The following is a 19,913-nucleotide window of genomic DNA, read 5'->3' on the forward strand; positions in this document are numbered from 1 at the left end:
GGCACCATGGCGGTTTGGTATTCAAACCCAAAACCTTCTGATTATGGGTTTGCTTCCTTACCCGCTAAGCCACCACTGCCCCTAAAGTGCATCCAAGGTGATAATCAATCCCAGGGTCCCTCAGGCCAAAGGCTCACATCCTAACAGCTCGACTACAGAAGAACCGTTCTTATAGTCTACAAAGCTAGAGTGATACGATAGTAGATGACTAATTGAGCGAAGCCTCGAGGCAATGAATTTACCTCTAATGTTTTTTGTATTCGAATCATTCAAGTTACTTGAGTAATCATTTCAGCACTAGCTCAAACCCACAGGCATTATTGACTTCACTGTTTCATGCAAATTGCATTTCCAATACAAGTTGAATGGCGCTCACACGTATTTTGGTCCTTCTTGAAGGGCTAGACTGATAAAGCTCTCAATCCAAAAATAGATATCTGCTCCATAGATATTTCATAGAATCCCTTTTGTTTTGCATTTCAGGTTTAGACACACACACACACACATACACACACAGTACAGGTCAAAGGTTTGGACACACCTTCTCGTTCAATGTTTTTTCTTTATTTTTATGACCATTTACATTGGTAGATTCTCACCGAAGGCATCAAAACTATGAATGAACACGTGTTATGTACTTTTTATGTACATTTTTATTTGTTGTAGAATTAACTAATAGTAGTATTTCTTTGTGCAGACAGTAACCTTTTACCTTCTTGACTTTTTTTAAATCCCCCCCCCTTCTTCACTTTGTCCTGAAGCTTTTTGTCACACGTTCTTCAATTCTGCCAACAATCAGATTCCCTTTCATTCCCTTCCGCAACGTTGCACCTCATGGCCTTAATATAGTTTTGCGGAATGTCTGGTATTATTTAACAGTAACAGTGATATGATTTGACTCTTAAATTACTTTTGACTGGTGCATGCACATTAAAACTGATTGACCTAATTAAGAGAAGTTTGCATTTTTGAGGATTCTTTGTTTAATATTTCTTTTCCTGTGTCTGATTTATGTTTTAGCCTCTCCTGTACTTTACTCTGGACTGTCTTGCTTAATATGATCGCCCAGGGATTTTCATGATTTGATTCTTTATCTTTTGTTGTTATAGGTGAGAACAGGAATGACGAGTGATTTGTGGACAGTGTTAAAAAATAATAATTAATAGGCACCTTATCAACTCTAGTTATTTCAAGCTATTTCAATCAAAGTTTATGTTCACTTATATAAAATAATACTCAGAGTATAATGTGCAAAAAATGTGAACATTCCATCCTTTTAAACTAATTAATGGCTATAGGGCAAGTCTATGGAAAATGAAACCAAAATGCTAAAATAATTCTGCAATATTTGCACTTTTACTTGCCCTAATATTTGATTGGTATCGGAGATGGGTACTCAGATGATGTTAAACATTTAATTTCAGACATTTGAAACAGTTCCCCCTTTGTTGTAAGATTTTTACTTATTTCAATGCAATTCTATGCAAACGTTATCATAACCCAGACATTAAAAGTTCCGCTTATAGGTGTTATATTAAAGAGTGCATCAGGCTTAATTAAAATATTCATACAATGGATCATATTTTATCTCATAGTACTGGCTATCCTATGTTAAACCTAACAGCACTCGTGTAGCTGTTAGACCAGTGACATTGTTGTCCCGTGCATCACGTCCTGTGAATCACACAATCTTGGTCATTTTAGTTGCATATATTGGTATTGCATAAACATTATTGTACAGTTTTGACACCATTATTCATTGAAATATTTAAAAGTAACTATCAAAATGTCCGTGCATCGTGTAGAGAATTGTCCACTTTTGTTAACAATGTCAATTCAGTTCACCCCTAGCGTGTAGCTGGGTCTTATTTTTGCGGGGTGAAATCTGTACCAGTGTGTGACCAGGGAGACAATTTTAAAAAATATTCTCAATGAGCTAAACCTATGTAGTTGCTCATCTCTGTAGGTTTGTTAATTTTTTTTTTTTTTTTTTTTTGGTAAAACATTGCTGTGGATGCCTTCTGTGTAAATTGACCTCAGGGGGAAATGTCTAGGCTGGTCCGTGTGTGAAGCATGTGCATGATCTCAATCATCCTTCCTGTTCCGCTCTGAGAGACTTTTTTTAAATACGTTTTTGAAATGTTTCCCCCTTTCTGGCTCCCTTCCGGAGAAAGTAAGGTTTCGTTTAAAGCCTCCCTCCGTCTCATCTGCCTCTTTTTCTCCCCCTTCCTTGTGTTCCTCCCCTGGAGAGAACAGCCCTCGTGTGGAATGCACAAACATTCCAGGGTGGCATGCTGACACGTACGGTGCGTCTGATGCATCCCAGGCAAGTCTCCGTGGTGGGGCTTCGGTTCATCCTTTTTTCATCTGCTTTGTCTTTTTATGGGCTTCTTTTTGCCCAGTAGTCCCTTTTTAATTTTTCCTTTTTCCAACCAGTCACAATGTTTACACCAGGAGGTGGAGGTGGCCAGTTCCCAGGGTGGACCGTGCATGTTTTTTCCACCCCTCTTCTTTTGGTTAGGCTAATTTGGCCGTTTGCTGTGTTTAATTAATTTGTCTGATTTGTCTCTCTGTGCTGGTGAATTAAGCTACAATTCACTATTCTTTTGATCCAGAAATAACGTCAAGTGGTAATAAAGGACGAAATAAATCAGAAATGTCACAGAAAAATACGTCCCCTCTCCTCCACTTTGTCCACCTTTCTTCAGATGTTCTCACTTCCATTTTTACCAGCATTCCCCTCTGATTCTCCCTGGTTCCTTGTTGAACACACATCACACTAAATGGAAAGTCTGGAAAGTGCAGTCCCCTGCTTTCTCCAGGGTTTGGAAGAATGAGGAATGTTTGCCAGGGGTGAAGTAGGTGGGGCAGTGGTGGCGTAGCGGTGAATGAAGTGGCCCCGTAATCAGTCCGTCAAGTACCGTCCCCACACACTGCTCCCCGGGCGCCTGTCATGGCTGCCCAACGCTCACCAAGGGTGATGGTTAAAAGCAGAGGACACATTTCACTGTGTCACCGTGTGCTCCAGTGAATCACAATGACAATCACTTCACTTTCACTTAGTATGAGAGCTGTCAGCGAGGAACACGTGTTCATCCTCTTTTCTGAGTGCTTTTGAGACCTTTTGTGAAGCCCTTGTTTATTTAACATTTTAAGCAATTAATGATCATGATCAATGTAGTATATGTATTATAAAGCTTGAATATTTGGAGTCAGTGCGTGCACATATATTTGCACGCTTGGTGTGTCTGTGGTCTGATGACAAGACATGGTTTACCAGTCACCCTGGTTTAATTAGGGATGCTAGTAGTCTAGTGGGTGACACACTCGCCTCTGAACCAGAAGACGCAGGTTCAAATCCCACATACTACCATTGTGTCCCTGAGCAAGACACTTAACCCTGAGTGTTTCCAGGTGGGGACTGTCCCTACTGATTGTAAGTCGCTCTGGATAAGGGTGTCTGATTAATGCTGTAAATGTAAATGGAACGGTCCCAGTAACTACTGAATGCAAGTCTGATAAATGCTCTAAATCTATAATCTTACATTTGCCTTGACATAGCAAGTGCTGTTTAAACCATTATAAACTAAATAGAACATTGTGTGTGTGTGTGTGTGTGTGTGTGTGTGTGTGTGTGTGTGTGTGTGTGTGTGTGTGTGTGTGTGTGTGTGTGTGTGTGTGTGTGTGTGTGTGTGTGTGTGTGTGTGTGTGTGTATATATATATATATATATATATATATATATATATATATATATATATATAAAAAATATACACACACACAAAGTTTGGTGCAGCTCTGAGTTTTGCATGTTTATTGAACTTGGGATTTTTTTGCTCTGTGTATCATTTCCAGATTTACAAATGCATTCATATGTAGGTGTATTTACCCAATTGTCTAAAATTTCATGAAGTCTAGTTACTTCGTTGAACGGTGATAGTTTAAAACTCGTCTCCACAAAAAAAGGAACACAGGAGTGCATTCCAGAACTCTGAGACGTTTTTTTATTTTTGGCCTTTTCATAAAAGTAATTATGATGGAATGTACTACAACGAATGCTGTACTGCATTAGAAATAGTAACAGGAGACGAGGAAAGACACGAAGAAGTTGCCATACCTTGTATGTTCAGGAATTTCTTGAACAAGGTTTTATTTTTTTATTTACTTATTTTTATACGACTGAAGTCAATAAATGAGTCTGCACTCTGGCTAAAAATATGAACGAGAAGAATGAGAAGGTGTATGGAAATAGACAAAGGCCAATTTGTTCCAAGTGCTACAGCAGTTTGCCAGTGCGTTTTGCTGCCAGATGTGCATTTAAGTAGCCAGCGTAGAGCAGTGCCAGTGCATGCCGAGGCGGTAGCAGCAGCGGTGATGGCTGTGGGCCCACACCGCCTCAGCAAACCCTCTCTGGGCCCCTGAACTTGGGGCCTGGGCCACCGTTCCCTGTGTCATCAGCCCAGAACTGTGCAGAGTTGTGGATGTGCGTTTGTGGGGGGAGAGAGAAGTCCGCCATACGCTCTCCGTAGTGCATGAAGAGATTTCCCAGAGGCCCAGAAACGATGTGGCGCTGCGGCAGATGGGGCCAAGTGGTGAAATCCTGTCCGTGGGTTTTCATGGGGAGGAAGTGGACCTGCCGGCAGAGCGCCTGTGGTTTGAAGTGAACAAAGTCATTAGCAGTCAGGCAAAGTTGCGGGGGGGAGAATATTGTTAAAGGAAGTTATCAAATGCAGCAGTGTTTTAAAAGGTGTGCAGGGTGTGCTGTGATACAGTAAAATACGAATGTAGTCCATGTTAATGACTGTTTCTGATATAATACAAGACAATACTATATGATAATATGGCTGTAACTGAAGAGTTTATTATAATATTTGACATTTGGAGCAATGGAGAATATATTTCCTGTCTTGTAGCAGCCTTAAGTTAATTTATTATGTATTTTAATGTGTTGAAGGAATAAAAATTTTTTTTTTGTCCTTTGATCGTGCTCGTGGCGTTGACCCTGGCGAAGCGGTCAGAGCGACAGGCAAGCTGTCCCTCTGTAACCCCATCCTCATGCTTTTACCTGCTGAACATCTGCCCAGCGAGAGAGAGATAGATGCCCAGCATGCGCCAAGCTCATTAGCGCTCTATGCACTATTGTGCATATTTTATGAGCAGGTAAAGGTGCGCACGGGCTGTCGTAATGTCTATACTACTGCTCTCCTTATTACAAGCAGTCGGTTGCAGTAGGTTGCATGAATTGCTAAAACAGCTTGGTGATTCTTGTCATCAAACCAGGCTAAAACCATTAATTTTACAATTATTTTTTGGCAGTGGGTAGTGTTAGTTGTCATTTGAGCCGTTTTCAGCCCTCGCTGAATTGATGAGATCATTATGTCAATTGCCTGGCATGCAAAGGTTGCGGATCTGTCAGTCAAACGGCATGCTGTGACCCCCACATACCCCTTGCTGTGAGGAGAAATGGATCCACCGTGGTGTGTGGCCCCGCTCCAGATGCGGAAGATGCAGAAGACTGTTGCCGATGTCACCTCCCCATGCTGTGCCTCAGATCCCATAAACCTGACACCTGTTAACGTGTTTGGAGTTCGGAAACGGTCAAAAGTCTGAATACAAATTGTTTGGGTCTCTTGGTGCAATTGTCTGATGGGCATTAATTTATATATATATATATATATATATAATGTTTTTTGATATCATGTATGCACTCATTGGGTTTTCTTGAATTTCAAAAACTAATTAAAGAAATGTAATTACTTTGTTTTTTTTTTTTTCCATTGTTCCAACCTGATGAGATGAGCCCTTGTGGACAAGTAGATATCACGTTTTGCATAAAAGCCCACCCAGGACACCTGAGTCATACAGGAGGTTGTGCAACGACGCACACAGGGTTTGCGGCATGGGCTTGAACAAACAGGCTCTGTTCTTCCCATGACTGAGATAAAATGATAGGAGCAACACGTGTAACGATTGAAATGACATCGAGGCGGCAGGCAAACCAGTCTTTTTGTCTCTTCTTCTGAATCATCCACTTTTGAATCAGTTTGACTCATCTGAATCTTTAATATTTGGAAATGTGACGAGCACATCACCAGTAGCGAAGTACTTAACCTTGCTTTGTTTCAAGTCAGTTTAAATTCAGCAGTCTTTTAAGAACTTATTTTTTTTCCTCCTCACAAAATGCCACTGATGCTTAGAATATTTTCCAGAGCAGTCGCAGAGCAGTTTTTTATTCATTTGTTTATTTATCTTTTTATTTATTTATTTTTTATTTACATAGTCTCATTTTGCCCGAATGAAATTACCTGTTTTTTTTTTTATTTTTAATTTTTTTTGTTTTTTTTAATTTTTTTTATTTACATATTTCATTCGGGACTTACCTGTTTTTTTTTTTTTTTTTTTTTTTTTTTTTTTTTTGGCTGGCGCAGTAGCCCCCCCCCCCCAAGTTGGTCCCTATCATCCAATTACAGACAGGCTGCCTGGCACAGGACTCATCCCCCTGCATTTCCAAATGAAGCCTTCATGAATGGGAGCCATTGTCCAGTCTAATTAGTTTCTGCGTCTGAGTCACTGCCTGGTGACCTGGACTTGCAGAGCAGATCCTTGCCTGATTGTCGACAAACAGGGTTTCTGAAATTGGATATTGCCCCCCAAACTGGTGGGGCAATTATTTCTTTTTTTCTCTTTTTATTTCCCCCCCAGGGCAATTTGGAAGTCAAGTGTTTTTCTCTACGTCCCTGCGGAGTGTGGGATTTAATAGGGCACTGTCTCTTTAAGAACTTGGCACACATATACGTTTCCCCTTAATACCCCTCCCCCTCGCTCGCTTTAGGATTACTTGTCATCGGAGCCCATGTCCAAATCCAGCACGGTATGGTGATCTTCAGACTTACTGGCTCGCTCGGGCAGTGCGGCAACACTGCTGGATGTTCAGTGTCACCGCCCCATGGCTCTCATGCTATTGGAAACTGGTGACAGACCCCATGTTCACAGACCACCTTGCCTGTTGAGGTCTCTGTTTGGAGCTCACGAGACATTGTCAGCGATGGAAGAATTTTAATTTTTTTTTAATTAAATTTTTTCTTATCGGTGTTCCCACTCCTTTTGGTAGGTACTCTTTGTGGGTGGTAGTTGCCTAGTGGGTAACACACTTTCCAATGAACCCTAAGTTGCTCCAGGGGGGACTGTCCCTGTAACTACTGATTGTAAGTCGCTCTGGATAAGGGCGTCTGATAAATGCTGTAAATGTAAATGGTAGTGAGGCCTTGTGGCAGTGCTGGAACAAAACTAGTGAGTTCAACGTGTTGGGAAACATGCTTACAGAAGAGGCGCTGCTAATCACATAGGCGTACCTTTCAGCGAATGAATCATCTATTCACTAATGAAAAGTGAAGTAATAGTCATTGTGATGCACAGCACACAGTGACACAACGAAATGTGTCCTCTGCTTTTAACCATCACCCTTGGTGAGCAGTGGGAAGCCATGGCAGGCGCCCGGGGAGCAGTGTGTGGGGACGGTGCTTTGCTCAGTGGCACCTTGGAAACCTTCCGATTACGGGGCCACTTCCTAACCGCTAGGCCACCACTGCCCCGAGTAAGATGAATCTGTAAGATTGTTAAGATACAGATACAAACTCACTGCCCTGTTCCTTTTTATCTGGTTAAAGAACGTACATTGAAGTGAAAAAAAATGAATATAGTGTTTAGGTTCTCATGTTGAATTCTGGCCTCTTAGCATACAATTTGTTAAAAAGGGTTGCAGAATTCGTCTTCGTTTTGGAGTTGTAGTTTTACTTCTGAGTGTAATAAAATCCATGTGTTAAATGTGGCTGTTATTGCCTGGAAACTTTCACAGAGGTCCCAGCCCTTGTATTTTAATGTGCAGTACAAAACTGCAAATGTTTAAAAGTTAATTACTCTCCGGGTGGGCCTCTTTTGTGTCATCTATTAGATTTGTTTTAAAATTAGTACAACAAAAATACTGTAAAATCGAAAAATCGTGAATTTTTGAGGTGAATATCATACAATGATGACCATGTCAAAACTTTGGAACAGTTCCTCATCAGTCAAGACTCCTGGTTTGGTTCAACCTTACTGTACATGGTGGTGCAGAAGACTGATGTGATTCTTCTTTTGTGTGCAGGAGTTTGCCGCGCTGACGAAGGAGGTGAACATGTGCAGAGAGCAGCTACTGGAGCGGGAAGAGGAGATTGCGGAGTTAAAGGCAGAGAGGAACAACACACGGGTGAGCAGTTGGACCTTTTTATTTTCTATCAAAAGTGAAATACAGACACAAAGCAGTGTGTGTGTAAAAATTATAGTGAAGACCTTTTTGAGGTTAATGTCATATTTTCAGAAGCGTGTGAGGTTGTATGTGCTTAATGGTTGCACCCATTGCCCTGCGGGGTTTTTCCTAGCCTCTTGTTCGTAAACTTCATGAATTATGAAAAAGATGCAATGTTACGCGGATTAGCCTACCTTATTTCACTTGACTTCATTTGCAACCCATGTCTCAGCTATTTCCAGCCATAACCTCAAAACGTCGTTATAACAAGTAATGTAGTCACTTCATGGAACAGAACCATAACCAATTGTAACATATTTGATTTTCACCATTTCTGACATTTTAGGTTTTACTGAGCGATTTCCCAGGGTATTTCTTGTGAGACAATTAGTCTTCTTAAAAGGCCCTAATGAATCAGTACTTTGCAGTTTGGCTTAAATCTCTAAATATGTAATTAGGCTCCTGAGTTAATTGGTTCCTGCTAAGTGTTTTGATGTATTAACATTTGAAATTCTGCCCTCAGTCTTTGTCAGTCCGAGTGCGTGGAGCTGCAGCTCTCCTAGTTTAGGGGTGTGTCTAGAGGAACCAAATCTTTGGATGAGTGATCCGGACTGTCTGTGTTTGTCGCTGACCTCCACCGGCATTTGCTGTGTGGATTTATGGGGCTTTTTTTTTTTTTATCAAGAAAGTGATTGAGCCCGTGCAGGATCACAGCACAGTCCAATACAGGTTAATCTCCCTCAGTTAGATCAGAATGCGTGGGCGGGGTTTCCCTCCAGTGTGTACCCGGTATGAGCCCAATTTCCCCCAGGTTCAGAATTTCTGTGGATTTCCAGGCAGCCTTTGCGCCACTCCGAAGTAAAGGGGCGGTGCTTGGCACTCAGGCGTATTTATCATGGGTTAGTGCAGCTGTCACTCAGACGATTTGACACAGTTGGCTGTGGCCCAGCTCGAGAGGCGCAGGGAGGATTAAAGCCAGCCCGGGGAGAGGATGAGTTTGGGCTCTGTCATTCTGTGATTGGAATCCCACTGTGATCCACCTCAAGGCAGGGTGATGCAATGTCGCTCCAGTACTCCACGTGTTTCTTCACTCTTAATGTTGCACAGGCTATTTTTATGTGCAGAACATAATGAAATTGTTTTAGGATCTGCTCACAATGTTGAATTGGAATTTGTGAAGATATGCAGTCTTTAGTCAGTGTTTACTCTACACTGGTTCATGCTGCGTCATAAAATTTCTGCTGATGTGCATGTGCAAGGGTATCTCCATGGTAACAACAAGGATGGTAATATGCACGTGCATCATTTTATCACCTGCTAGTTGTATTAATATCTTTGTCCCAGACTATTATGCTACACAATTGCTTTGTCTTGACATTTCTTGCTGGTAGTATGACGTGCAAGCCGATTGGAATGGGTTTCATTTTGAAAACATATTTGCTTACCCTGCACGATGGAAAAAGCTTGTGATTTATTTACACTGACTGACCTTGATGTGCTCTATACTTACTGTCTACAGTTGTTGCTCGAGCACCTGGAGTGTCTGGTGTCCCGACACGAGCGTTCTCTGAGGATGACTGTGGTGAAGAGGCAGGCCCAGTCCCCAGCAGGCGTATCCAGTGAGGTGGAGGTGCTCAAGGCCCTGAAGTCGTTGTTTGAGCATCACAAAGCCCTGGATGAAAAGGTGAGTTGATCAGCATATGGTTGATCTACATCTGTATCCCACTACTAAGTGATTGAATCGAATCTGCAACAGTATTTATGTTTGTAAGAGCCTTCTCTTAAGTCACCAATTTTTCCATTGTATTGTGTAGCACTAATGGAAATGTATAAATGCTATCAAATTGTCACTTTGTGTAGGTGTGCTTGTCAACATATAATGTCTATACTTCAGCGTACCTCCAAACGTTCGATAAATTGTTCAACTGGGAATGAATTAGCTTCTGTTTACAGGCACACTTTACAGAGAGGATTTATAGGTTAGTTTGACATAAGTGTGTTGCTAGCTTGTCTTGCCCTTGACTTTTGCAGGTCAGGGAGAGATTGCGAGTAGCTCTGGAGCGATGCAGTGCATTGGAGGAGCAGCTTACAAATTCTCACAAAGAGGTAAACATACAGAACTTTATTACATCGCAAACCCGTCCCCCTCTCAAACCCAATTCCAAAAGTCCTAAATGTACGCTGAAATTGGAAATTCCTGGGATTTAACCTGTTTTGGTGTTTTTTTTTTTTTTTTGGTTTACATTGAAATTAAACCGCTAATATTAAGTCATCTGTCACCATCCTTCTTACTGGTAAAGTTAATTACCATCATACCACATATCAGTCACTCGGTTATTGTGTTCTTTATGACCGTTTTCTAGCTGACCTACTTAAGGGAGCAGAACAATCAGAAGAAGGTGATAATGGATGGAATTACTGAAATCAACCACAATTCAGAGACCATGCCCAGCACCAATGGCAAGGTAGGACCTTCAGCCCAGAATCCATGTTTGCCGCTGTTTTTTTTTTTTTTTCCTAATGGTTACTAAAAGAAGTTTCAAGTCTAGATGTCCGTACCAGCACCTGTAATTCAAGTCGATACAATGAAGTCTAAATTGGATCACCAGCTCATTAAATTAAGGGGAATGTAGGGGTTAACTGTTGCTTACAGTGGGGGTTACTGCTTTAGATCAGATTTTTTTGTGAGGGTTTCCACAGGTAAGGGAATTTATGGAATATCAGTGGGAAATAATTAGGTGATTGCTATTAGAATGGCAATGAATTTCTTTAAATGAGAGTTCATGGAAATTCAGTTTTTTGGTCAGGAAATTTTCAATCTGATTTGGAGTGGGAACCCTGTTTTGTAACCTTTTAGCAGGGGTTATACTGTCATTACCTCTGGTTAGCAGCATTTCAGCGTTTGTTCTGTGTGACGCACCCTTGTGGTCATTATGCATGTTATCATCTAGCACAGACATTAGCCTCACTGATTCTTCAACACAATGTTCATTCTGTAAACCATAAATCCAGCAGGTCAATAGAATGATTATTTTGATAAATCGGCGCCTTTTTCCTGTCTGGGTAGCGGGTGTCCGACGGCTCAGAGGACGATGCTGTAAAGGTGTCTGAGCTGCAGGACGCAATGGAGCGACAAAACAAGGAGCTGCTTCAGATGAAGGAGCGGGTTGTTGCTCTGACCAGTCGGGTGGCTGAGCTGGAGGAGGACTTGGACACCGCCCGCAAGGACCTCATCAAGTCAGAGGACATGAACACCCGCTTCCAGAGAGACATCAAGGAGGTGAGGGAGGAAAAGATTCCGGTCTGTATAGTTTCGTGTGCTTCTGTGCATGTGTGAAGACTTTGTCTTTTTTTCAGTCCATGGCTCAGAAGGAAGACATGGAGGAGAGGATCACCACTCTGGAGAAGCGCTACTTGGCGGCGCAGAGGGAGGCCACCTCTGTACACGACCTCAATGACAAACTGGAGAACGAGATCGCCAACAAGGACGCCATGTTCCGCCAGGTCTGTTGTCACCCCTGTTGTTTTATATTAATCAGTCTAATTTGGTTCAGTTTAATGATGTTGTTTTTTTTTTGTTTTTTTTTTTTAATTAATCTGTCAGGCTTCTAAAACTCCTAGATTTAGATGATTCTTTTTATTACATCACATGTTTCTAATTTTCCAACAGCAACTGCCGAACAGCATCAGGAGGATTTGTTTGAGAGGAGAGTGTCTTCTGTAAACAGTGTTAAACACGGGGGAGTGATATTAGATGCTGTTTGATTAAATATTAAACCGGCGGACCTCAAGCTTAATTTGAGACTTCTGTGTTGAGTTATACAAGCCTGACCACAAATTGGCGTACTTCTCAACTGAAACAACTTTTTATCCACTACAAAATGCGTTTTATCATAAATGGTTTTACCGCTTTAGTAGTGGTGCACAAATTCTTTTTATGATTTTTTTATTTATTTTTTTTTTTCCTCCCAGTTTATCTTTTTCATCCTTCTACTGTTCTTTCTGTATGGAGTAAAGTGGTGTTTTCTTTCTTAAACTCATTCTAATTTCACAGAAGCAATATTTTGAAACAGGAAGTGAATTTTACAACCGCCTATGCTGGTGGTCAAATGCGCCTGTGCATAGCATGCTATTTGTATCTTAGTAGGCCTCATTGTTGAGACCCTCTGCCCCCGTTACCCTAGCCTCTCCCTTTGTCTTGGGCTGAATGAGTACACTGGGACAGGAACTTGGCTGGACTACAGGAAGAGCCTGCGGTGCTCTGGCCATGTTCGGACCCTCTCTGTGCATTCACAGGCCACTCACCATAGCAGGCACTCAGTGGGATGCCTGCAAGACATGTTAGTTTATGGAGATGCTGTTCTTAAGAGTCATGGACTGTGGTCAAGGGCCCTGAGCATGTTAGCACATTTTCACCGACTACTTCTGGCCCTTTAGTTTTCTTCCCCCTACCCTTTCTTTCACTGATGTCAAACTAAATAAAGCTGCATGTTTCAAGGCTAGCTGCAGTGCATCACTCCCTGAAGCATCTCTGAATTTGAGGTAAACGTGTATTAACATTTGCATTTACCCTGCAGTGTCAGACATGATTGATTAAATGCAGTGTAACAGCTTTCAAGTGATAACCTGATGGTTATGATATATATATATATATTAGTGCTGCACGATTAATCTAATCGCAATCGTAATCGTGATGTCAGTCTGTGCGATTATATGAATGCAAGAAGCTGCGATTTAAATGATTTAGTACATGGATTGGATCGGATATGTTGCTGATCCATTCTCTCAAAGTTTGCAAGCTGACTGAAGTCTCACATCTCACTTCTCAGTCGGATGTGACGTGTTTGGTCACATGACTTTCGATTCGGAGACATATGGTTAGACGTCGCATGGCGCGCTGCATCGTACCTCAACGTCGCCGCCATATTGCGATTGGCTCTGCAGTGGCGTGAAGCATATACATGTCTATGGAGAGAAGTGCATAAAAATGACTCACTCTTGTGCTGCTTGGGGCTGTACAAACCGCTGTACGCTCCAAACCAGATCCCAGGGGATTACATTTCATAGGTAAGGCTGGACAATTGATTTGAATATATTTGGCCATTATAAAATCCCATTTTATAAGTCTTAACCTTAGCTAAGCTAGGCTAAGTTAGCGAAGCTATTCATTCCTGTGTTCAAGTCAGCCTCCAAACAACATTTTGGTTAAACGTAAGAACTATAATACGGGATTTTATAACAGCCAAATATAATCAAAACAGTTGTTTAGCCTTACCAGGGTTTGTCGTTCGACAGTAATGTAAAATAGTTTTTGTGATTTATTTAATTTTGTAGAATATTGTATTTTGAAAGCACTGGGCATTTCAGGTTGTTTATAAGTAGTTTGTATGTTTCACTTTGAAATTAAACATTTCACTAGTTTGCGACTTTTCATTGATATACAATGTATTTTTGCATATGTGTTTGTCTCATGCTTTGTGTTTGCTTAACAGACTGAAGACAAGAACAGGCAGCTTCAGGAGCGTTTGGAGCTGGCAGAGCAGAAGCTCCAGCAGACCATCAGGAAAGCAGAGACCCTGCCTGAAGTGGAAGCGGAGCTAGCACAAAGGGTGGCAGCGCTCAATAAGGTAATCCCTGCCCAAGCTGGGATCTCCAATTAAGCACAATAGCTCGGTTTCAGTCATGTGGTTATGATTTATGTGCGGTTTCTAATGGATTCAAAAATGGAGATAACGTCTATGGAGGAAAGCGTTGCAGAGAGCCTGAATTGAGCGGATTTAGACCCATCGTCTAGACACCAATATAAGCAGTTAATTGAAAAATGTGTAACATGACCCCTGATATCATGAAGATGAGTGAGTTTTTGACAGAACCCAAAGATTTGTCGCTGTCCGAGGCTTTTGATATTACATACAACTCCAATGCTTTTGTTAATCGTTTCTTTGACCCGTGATGTCCCTGCGGGTGACCTTGCGCATTCAATGTCGGGTGAGCTATTGGTGGAAACTCGTCTTGCCGCATACCGACCTGCTATTTGTGGGGAAAGAAAACAAATCCAACAAACCTTGTGAAAAATGCAATTTTTTTTTTTCCCCACTCTTGCCACGACAGAATTATTTTTGATGTTTAAGTTGCAAGGTGTAACCACTTCTCCTTTTCTCATTTAGAACGATTAGAGCAGGCGGAAACTACATTAGCTACATTTCTGATAGCAGATCCTCACTACTTCACTTCCTGCCCTCTACCTGAATTTCACACCTTGGCATGACGTCACATGTAATCAACCTATTGGACAAGCACGAGTCATATTTTGTGCTTAATGCCTGGGACTCTGAAGTAAAACATTTCCAAGTATGCAAAGTGCTTCAGTAGCACATATCCATCAACAGGAAGGGAAAACTATTAACACACCACACGCGTTCTCAGTCACGTCTACCTTTTTCTTAGTGGAATTTTTTTCCGGGCTTGCGGCCTGCTGTGGGTAATGTATGTCCGCTCGCCAGAGAGGGAGGGGCTGCTGGTTCAGCCATTGGCAAGGACGTCTTCACTTCAATTAGCATTAGCACGCTGGAGAGGCCCCTGTGGTGTCCGTTTGTTTGTCATTCCTTGCCACGCTCTGCCCTTCTCCGCTTTGTCCCCCTCAGTCAGGCTCTTTCTGGGAAGTTTTGTGTTTTTTTGATTTATTGGTAATAATCTGTGGGTCAAAAGCACCCGAACCTGCTCACTCAGCACTCGTTTGTGATGAATCTCGTCTTCTCAGTGCAGGCTCAGCCATTTTTGAGGCGCTGTGGAACGAGGCAGCAGCTTGCCGTTTTAACCCGTGACTAAAAATTCCCCCGCTTTTATCCGCTGCGGCTGAACTTCATCGCTTGGTCCTGCCAGGTCTCCTCCTGCTCTGAGTTCTGTTGTCCCGCGTCCTTCCTTCTGTTGCTGTGTTTAGCCTAGTGACTGTGCTAAATTCTCGTGTGTCCCTTTTCTCTCCGTAAAGTTGTGTTGTCTTTCACCCGCTTTCTTAAATGGGGTCGGCTTTGTCTATTAAGAAAGTCCCTTTCTTTCTCTGCAGTTACGTGAAGAACGCCAGTGTCTACAAGTATGCTGTTTTGTCCCTTTTTTTTGTTTTTGTCCACACTTGTCGCGCCTTCCCTCTGTTTCGGCCTAACTCCAGCTCCACACCTTCAGATCCCTTCCTCTGCCTCGTTCTAACCTGTTGCCTCCTTTTTTTAAATTTTTTTTTAATCTTCTCTCCCTTTCTCTCGATCACTCTCTCCCCCTCTTCCTGACTCCGTTTGTTTCTCCCTGCTCTTCCTGGTTGTCTGTAGCCTGAGCGCTCTGTGTGCACTGACTCTAAGGACCCAAAGGACGCTAAAGCACAGAGGAAGGTACACCGCAAAGCCCTCCTCCTTCTTTCTCCAGTGCCATGCCTGCCCTTTTGCCTGCTGACTCATTTCGTTTACTTGTTTATCTTCTTGTTTTCATCGTTCGTTCCTCTCACTCCATCCCTCGCGTCCCCAGCCCCTCTCAAAAGTTTGCAATCTAACCATAACAGGAAGTGTGGCTGCTCATTTACGTTCCAGGAAAGGTCTGTCCCGCCTGCAACAGTCAGGGGTGTGGGACACACAGTTGGCATGACTATTCCCAGAAGGCCTCAGGGGCGCAAAAGTGCCCAGCCACGATGCCGTACGGCCACCCTCCAGAGAGTTTTACCATTTTAAATCCACCAAGCTTAAAATGTATTTATAGACTCGGTCGTTAAAATGTGGCAAAGGTTTTTGGAGACTGGCCGTTCATACATTCGTACGCGCTCCTGGGTTTTAAGGGGTGTCTGCCATGGCGCCGGCAGATGAGCGTTTTACCATCGGCCCACATCCTTCTCCAGACCCTTTGAGGAGTCTTTTGTTGCGTGTGGGTACGTTCATGTGGGGATTTTGTTTGTCTTTGTGCTTTCAGCCGGCCCGGCTTTGTGCAGCAGCTCTGGTTTTGTGTGTGTTTATTTATTTATTTGTTTTATTTCTCTGTCTGTGCTTCATGGCGCATGGTTGCCTGTGTGCTGGCTGGGTCTTTTTTTTTTTTTTTTTTTAACCGTCACTGGTTCAATTTGTGGGATGGGCGTTTCTGTGGTTGTCGTTGTTTTTGTTTGCTGTGTTTTATTGGAACGTTGTGTTGCCGACAGCTCTTTTACATGGTTCTCTGCTCTTCCCCCCTCCCCTGCCAGGCGGAAGAACGGCATGGTAACGTGGAGGAACGTCTGAAACAGATGGAGGCTCAGTTGGAGGAGAAGAACCAGGAACTGCTCAGGGTGAGAGGGCCATATTTCACCACCTGTCAGTCACTCGGCCGACGTAGAACATGAATCAGTGCTTTGACTATATTTTTAGCAGTTCTTCACATGCTCTCCTTATGTTGTCCATAGTAATATAGAAAAATAACATGCTGTCTGTTATGCGTTTGCATTTGTTTGTGTTTGGGACATTTTAAAAGGCTCGGCAGAGAGAGAAGATGAACGAGGAGCACAACAAACGTCTGTCCGACACTGTGGACAAACTTCTGTCCGAGTCGAATGAGAGGCTGCAGCTCCACCTGAAGGAGAGGATGTCTGCTCTGGAGGACAAGGTGCTGCTGGGTTACCATCTTTCTGGATGTATGCTGTGGATGTGTTTCCATACTAATTTAGTAACTTTTTTTTTTTTTTTTTTTTTTTTTTTTTTTTTTTTACATTTGTGCTCTTCAGAATGCCCTCATTCGTGACCTGGAACACACTAAAAAACTGATTGAGGAGTCTCACCATGAGAAGGTTTGTGAATATGGACACCTCATTCCCACAGACGCACTGAAAGATGTGTGTTGTAAGATGGGGAATGCCAGGTCCATGACCCCCAATTTCTCTCCAAGTCTTTTGGGGGGTGGATGACCACTGTATTTCTAGATCATGAGTTCTGTATGGACAAGGCAGAAACATCAAAGGACAATCTGATTAGTCTGTGGCAACCTGAAGGGAGATGCTCTCTTCACTGTTACCGTATCACTCTTACATCCTCCATCGGGGCTCTCGCCCCCTCAGCTTCTGTGCTTTTCTAAGGTGTAAACTCACTTTCTGGAGCTTGGACCCCTGCTCTCTCTTTCTCTCTCTTTCCTTTAATTTAGTTTTTTCTTGTAGCATTGGTATCAATTTTTCCATTTAACTACAATAGTAAACTACCTGTGTTTTATTAAATTAGAAACTCTTAATTCCTGTAACTATTGTGCCATGCCTCTGTACATCCAGGTAACATCAGATGATTTAAATATATTGCTATTAATTAATAGTCAGATTAACAAACTCAACGTAATGTCTGATGTCTACCTTACCCTTCATCGATGGATTTTCCTTTTTCCTGCACCATTAGTGGTGTTATTAGCATGTTGATGACATAAATCCAGTGAGGAAGTATTACTCATTTCATGTTGGTCACTAGCATTATGAACATGCTACTGAATTATAAATTATCTGGTCATGAATCGGTGTCTCAGGATTTAAAAAATGTATATTAAATATTTTGTTTATTAAAGGGACTAAATAGTATATTGCTTGTAATCATTGGTGCTTCCTAGCAACCCTAAGCCATTAAATTAATGAGTTTATCACATGTAGGAACACAAAAAAAGTCTGTGTTATTAGTAATTCATTAACCATCGTTGATGTGCTGAATCATTGCAGACCATTACATTACATTTACAGCATTTATCAGACGCCCTTATCCAGAGTGACTTACAATCAGTAGTTACAGGGACAGTCCCCCCCTGGAGCAATTTAGGGCTGAGTGTCTTGCTCAGGGACACAATGGTAGTAAGTGGGATTTGAAACTGGGTCTTCTGGTTCATAGGCGAGTATGTTAACCACCTTTATACTCTCCAAAGGTTATGCACATTCTACATTAATAATATTTTGCCAATATGCCCTATTGTCCTGTATGTCCTAAGCTGGAAAAAAGTTAAATATGTTAGTTTAAGCTTTTATTAATAATTTTATTTTATTTTCTCAGGAACAGCTCCTCATCCAAATTGAGACCCTGAGGGCAGAGAACGATCAGGGCAGGAGCCGCAGTAACTCCCTGCTGCATCATGGGTAAGATGTTCATTTGACCTATTTTTTTTTATTTTTCTTCTCTCCCATCTCCTTGTTAAATCACATGTAGCTTCCTGCAATCATGCTGCTTCCATTTCTATGCGCTAAATTGCTTTTGTCATTCACAGGCGGTCCCATATGGGCAGCACGCCAGACTTCAGGTACCCAGTGTCCGCGTCCTCTATGTTGGACAGCCACTCTGACCACTACAGTGGGGCACTGGTGCTGAGAAGGCCCCAGAAAGGGCGGGTTGCTGCACTGCGTGATGAACCCTCAAAGGTTTGTGTATTTTAGTACCCGGAATGGTTTATTTTTATTCATTCACTAATGGGATTTATGTAAAATTTTCCCTTTCTCTGTTAATTTGTGTCCTCACAATTAATTCAAATGATAATGCAAACAATATTTGTCTCCTGCTTTTCTTTCTTTCTTTGCCTCTGTCTGTCTTTGCTTCCTTTGTGGACTACAGAGGCATGTAAGTTGTGACTGCAATGTTTTTCTCTGCGGTTTAGTGTCTCTGAGCTTAACAATCAGCAGTGAATTGGTTGCTGTCTCGTGCATACATTTCTGATTAAACCTTTTCTTTTGTAGGTACAGACCCTGAACGAGCAGGAGTGGGAACGCGTTCAGCAGGCTAACGTGTTAGCGAATGTTGCCCAAGCTTTCGAGAGTGACGTGGACATGTCTGACATGGAGGATGACCGGGAGACCATCTTCAGCTCTGTGGATCTGCTATCCCCTGCAGGCCAGGCTGATGCCCAGACACTTGCCCTGATGCTGCAGGAACAGCTTGATGCCATAAACAATGAAATCAGGTCAAACTTTTCAATTATTACTTTTGTTTTGACTATTACAAGAGAAATTGAGTGACCCAATACATTGTTGTATACAGTATCACCTCATGACAAAATATTTAGTGCTCTTTTTGAACTAAGCTGTTAAAACCCTGCCCCCTGCTGCCTGCAGGAGGTTTTTCAGCAAGTCATAAATAATGATATTAATAATAATAGAAATGGAAGAACAAATTCTGGATAAAATATAAAAAAAAAAAAAATTCTTAAAATAAAAATAAAATCAAACTTTTCTTAAAATAAAAACATAATGTTAATTTTTGCAGGATGATCCAAGAGGAGAAAGAGAACACGGCACTGCGAGCGGAGGAGATAGAGAGCCGGGTGGGAAGTGGCGACAACCTTGGGGGGCGTTTCCGCTCCATGAGCTCCCTTCCCCCCTCATTTGTGAGCTCCACCCATGGTGGCTCCTCCCCACCTGGCTCTGGCCACTCCACGCCCTGCAGGGTCTCTCGCAGCCCCAACCGAGACATGGACCGCATGGGCGTCATGACCCTGGTGAGGACCCTGGTCCTCATAATTAACCATCCATCAATCATCTGTCAATGCAGTCCTTACTTGTCTTCATCATTTTAATAAAACAGCAATTTTTTTTGTCAGTGGTCAAGTCACCATGCTGCTAGGAGGACCAGTTTAACACCCCGCATCAAGCGGATGCTGATTAGCTGGATGAGGAG

At 42.3% G+C, this 19,913-nt stretch overlaps 1 protein-coding gene across 19 annotated transcripts in view; it reads left to right on the forward strand.

Moving 5' to 3' along the window:
- ppfia1 (PTPRF interacting protein alpha 1) overlaps positions 1 to 19,913 on the forward strand; it is a 34,658-nt gene that overhangs the window by 5,143 nt on the left and 9,602 nt on the right. For 11 of the 19 annotated variants that reach the window (XM_028955982.1, XM_028955983.1, XM_028955986.1 and 8 more), the window contains exons 3-18: positions 8,143 to 8,244; positions 9,803 to 9,967; positions 10,315 to 10,389; positions 10,647 to 10,748; positions 11,351 to 11,563; positions 11,641 to 11,787; positions 13,776 to 13,910; positions 15,603 to 15,662; positions 16,496 to 16,579; positions 16,762 to 16,893; positions 17,012 to 17,074; positions 18,303 to 18,385; positions 18,514 to 18,664; positions 18,855 to 18,860; positions 18,977 to 19,200; positions 19,503 to 19,734. In XM_028955982.1, coding sequence (XP_028811815.1) covers positions 8,143 to 8,244; positions 9,803 to 9,967; positions 10,315 to 10,389; positions 10,647 to 10,748; positions 11,351 to 11,563; positions 11,641 to 11,787; positions 13,776 to 13,910; positions 15,603 to 15,662; positions 16,496 to 16,579; positions 16,762 to 16,893; positions 17,012 to 17,074; positions 18,303 to 18,385; positions 18,514 to 18,664; positions 18,855 to 18,860; positions 18,977 to 19,200; positions 19,503 to 19,734 — 1,974 coding nt within the window. The remainder of the gene's footprint in view (positions 1 to 8,142; positions 8,245 to 9,802; positions 9,968 to 10,314; positions 10,390 to 10,646; positions 10,749 to 11,350; positions 11,564 to 11,640; positions 11,788 to 13,775; positions 13,911 to 15,602; positions 15,663 to 16,495; positions 16,580 to 16,761; positions 16,894 to 17,011; positions 17,075 to 18,302; positions 18,386 to 18,513; positions 18,665 to 18,854; positions 18,861 to 18,976; positions 19,201 to 19,502; positions 19,735 to 19,913) is intronic. The other 8 variants (XM_028955995.1, XM_028955989.1, XM_028955996.1 and 5 more) reach the window with 3 other exon arrangements.

The sequence above is a fragment of the Denticeps clupeoides genome, chromosome 16 (genome assembly GCF_900700375.1).
Source record: "Denticeps clupeoides chromosome 16, fDenClu1.1, whole genome shotgun sequence".
NCBI lineage: Eukaryota > Metazoa > Chordata > Actinopteri > Clupeiformes > Denticipitidae > Denticeps > Denticeps clupeoides.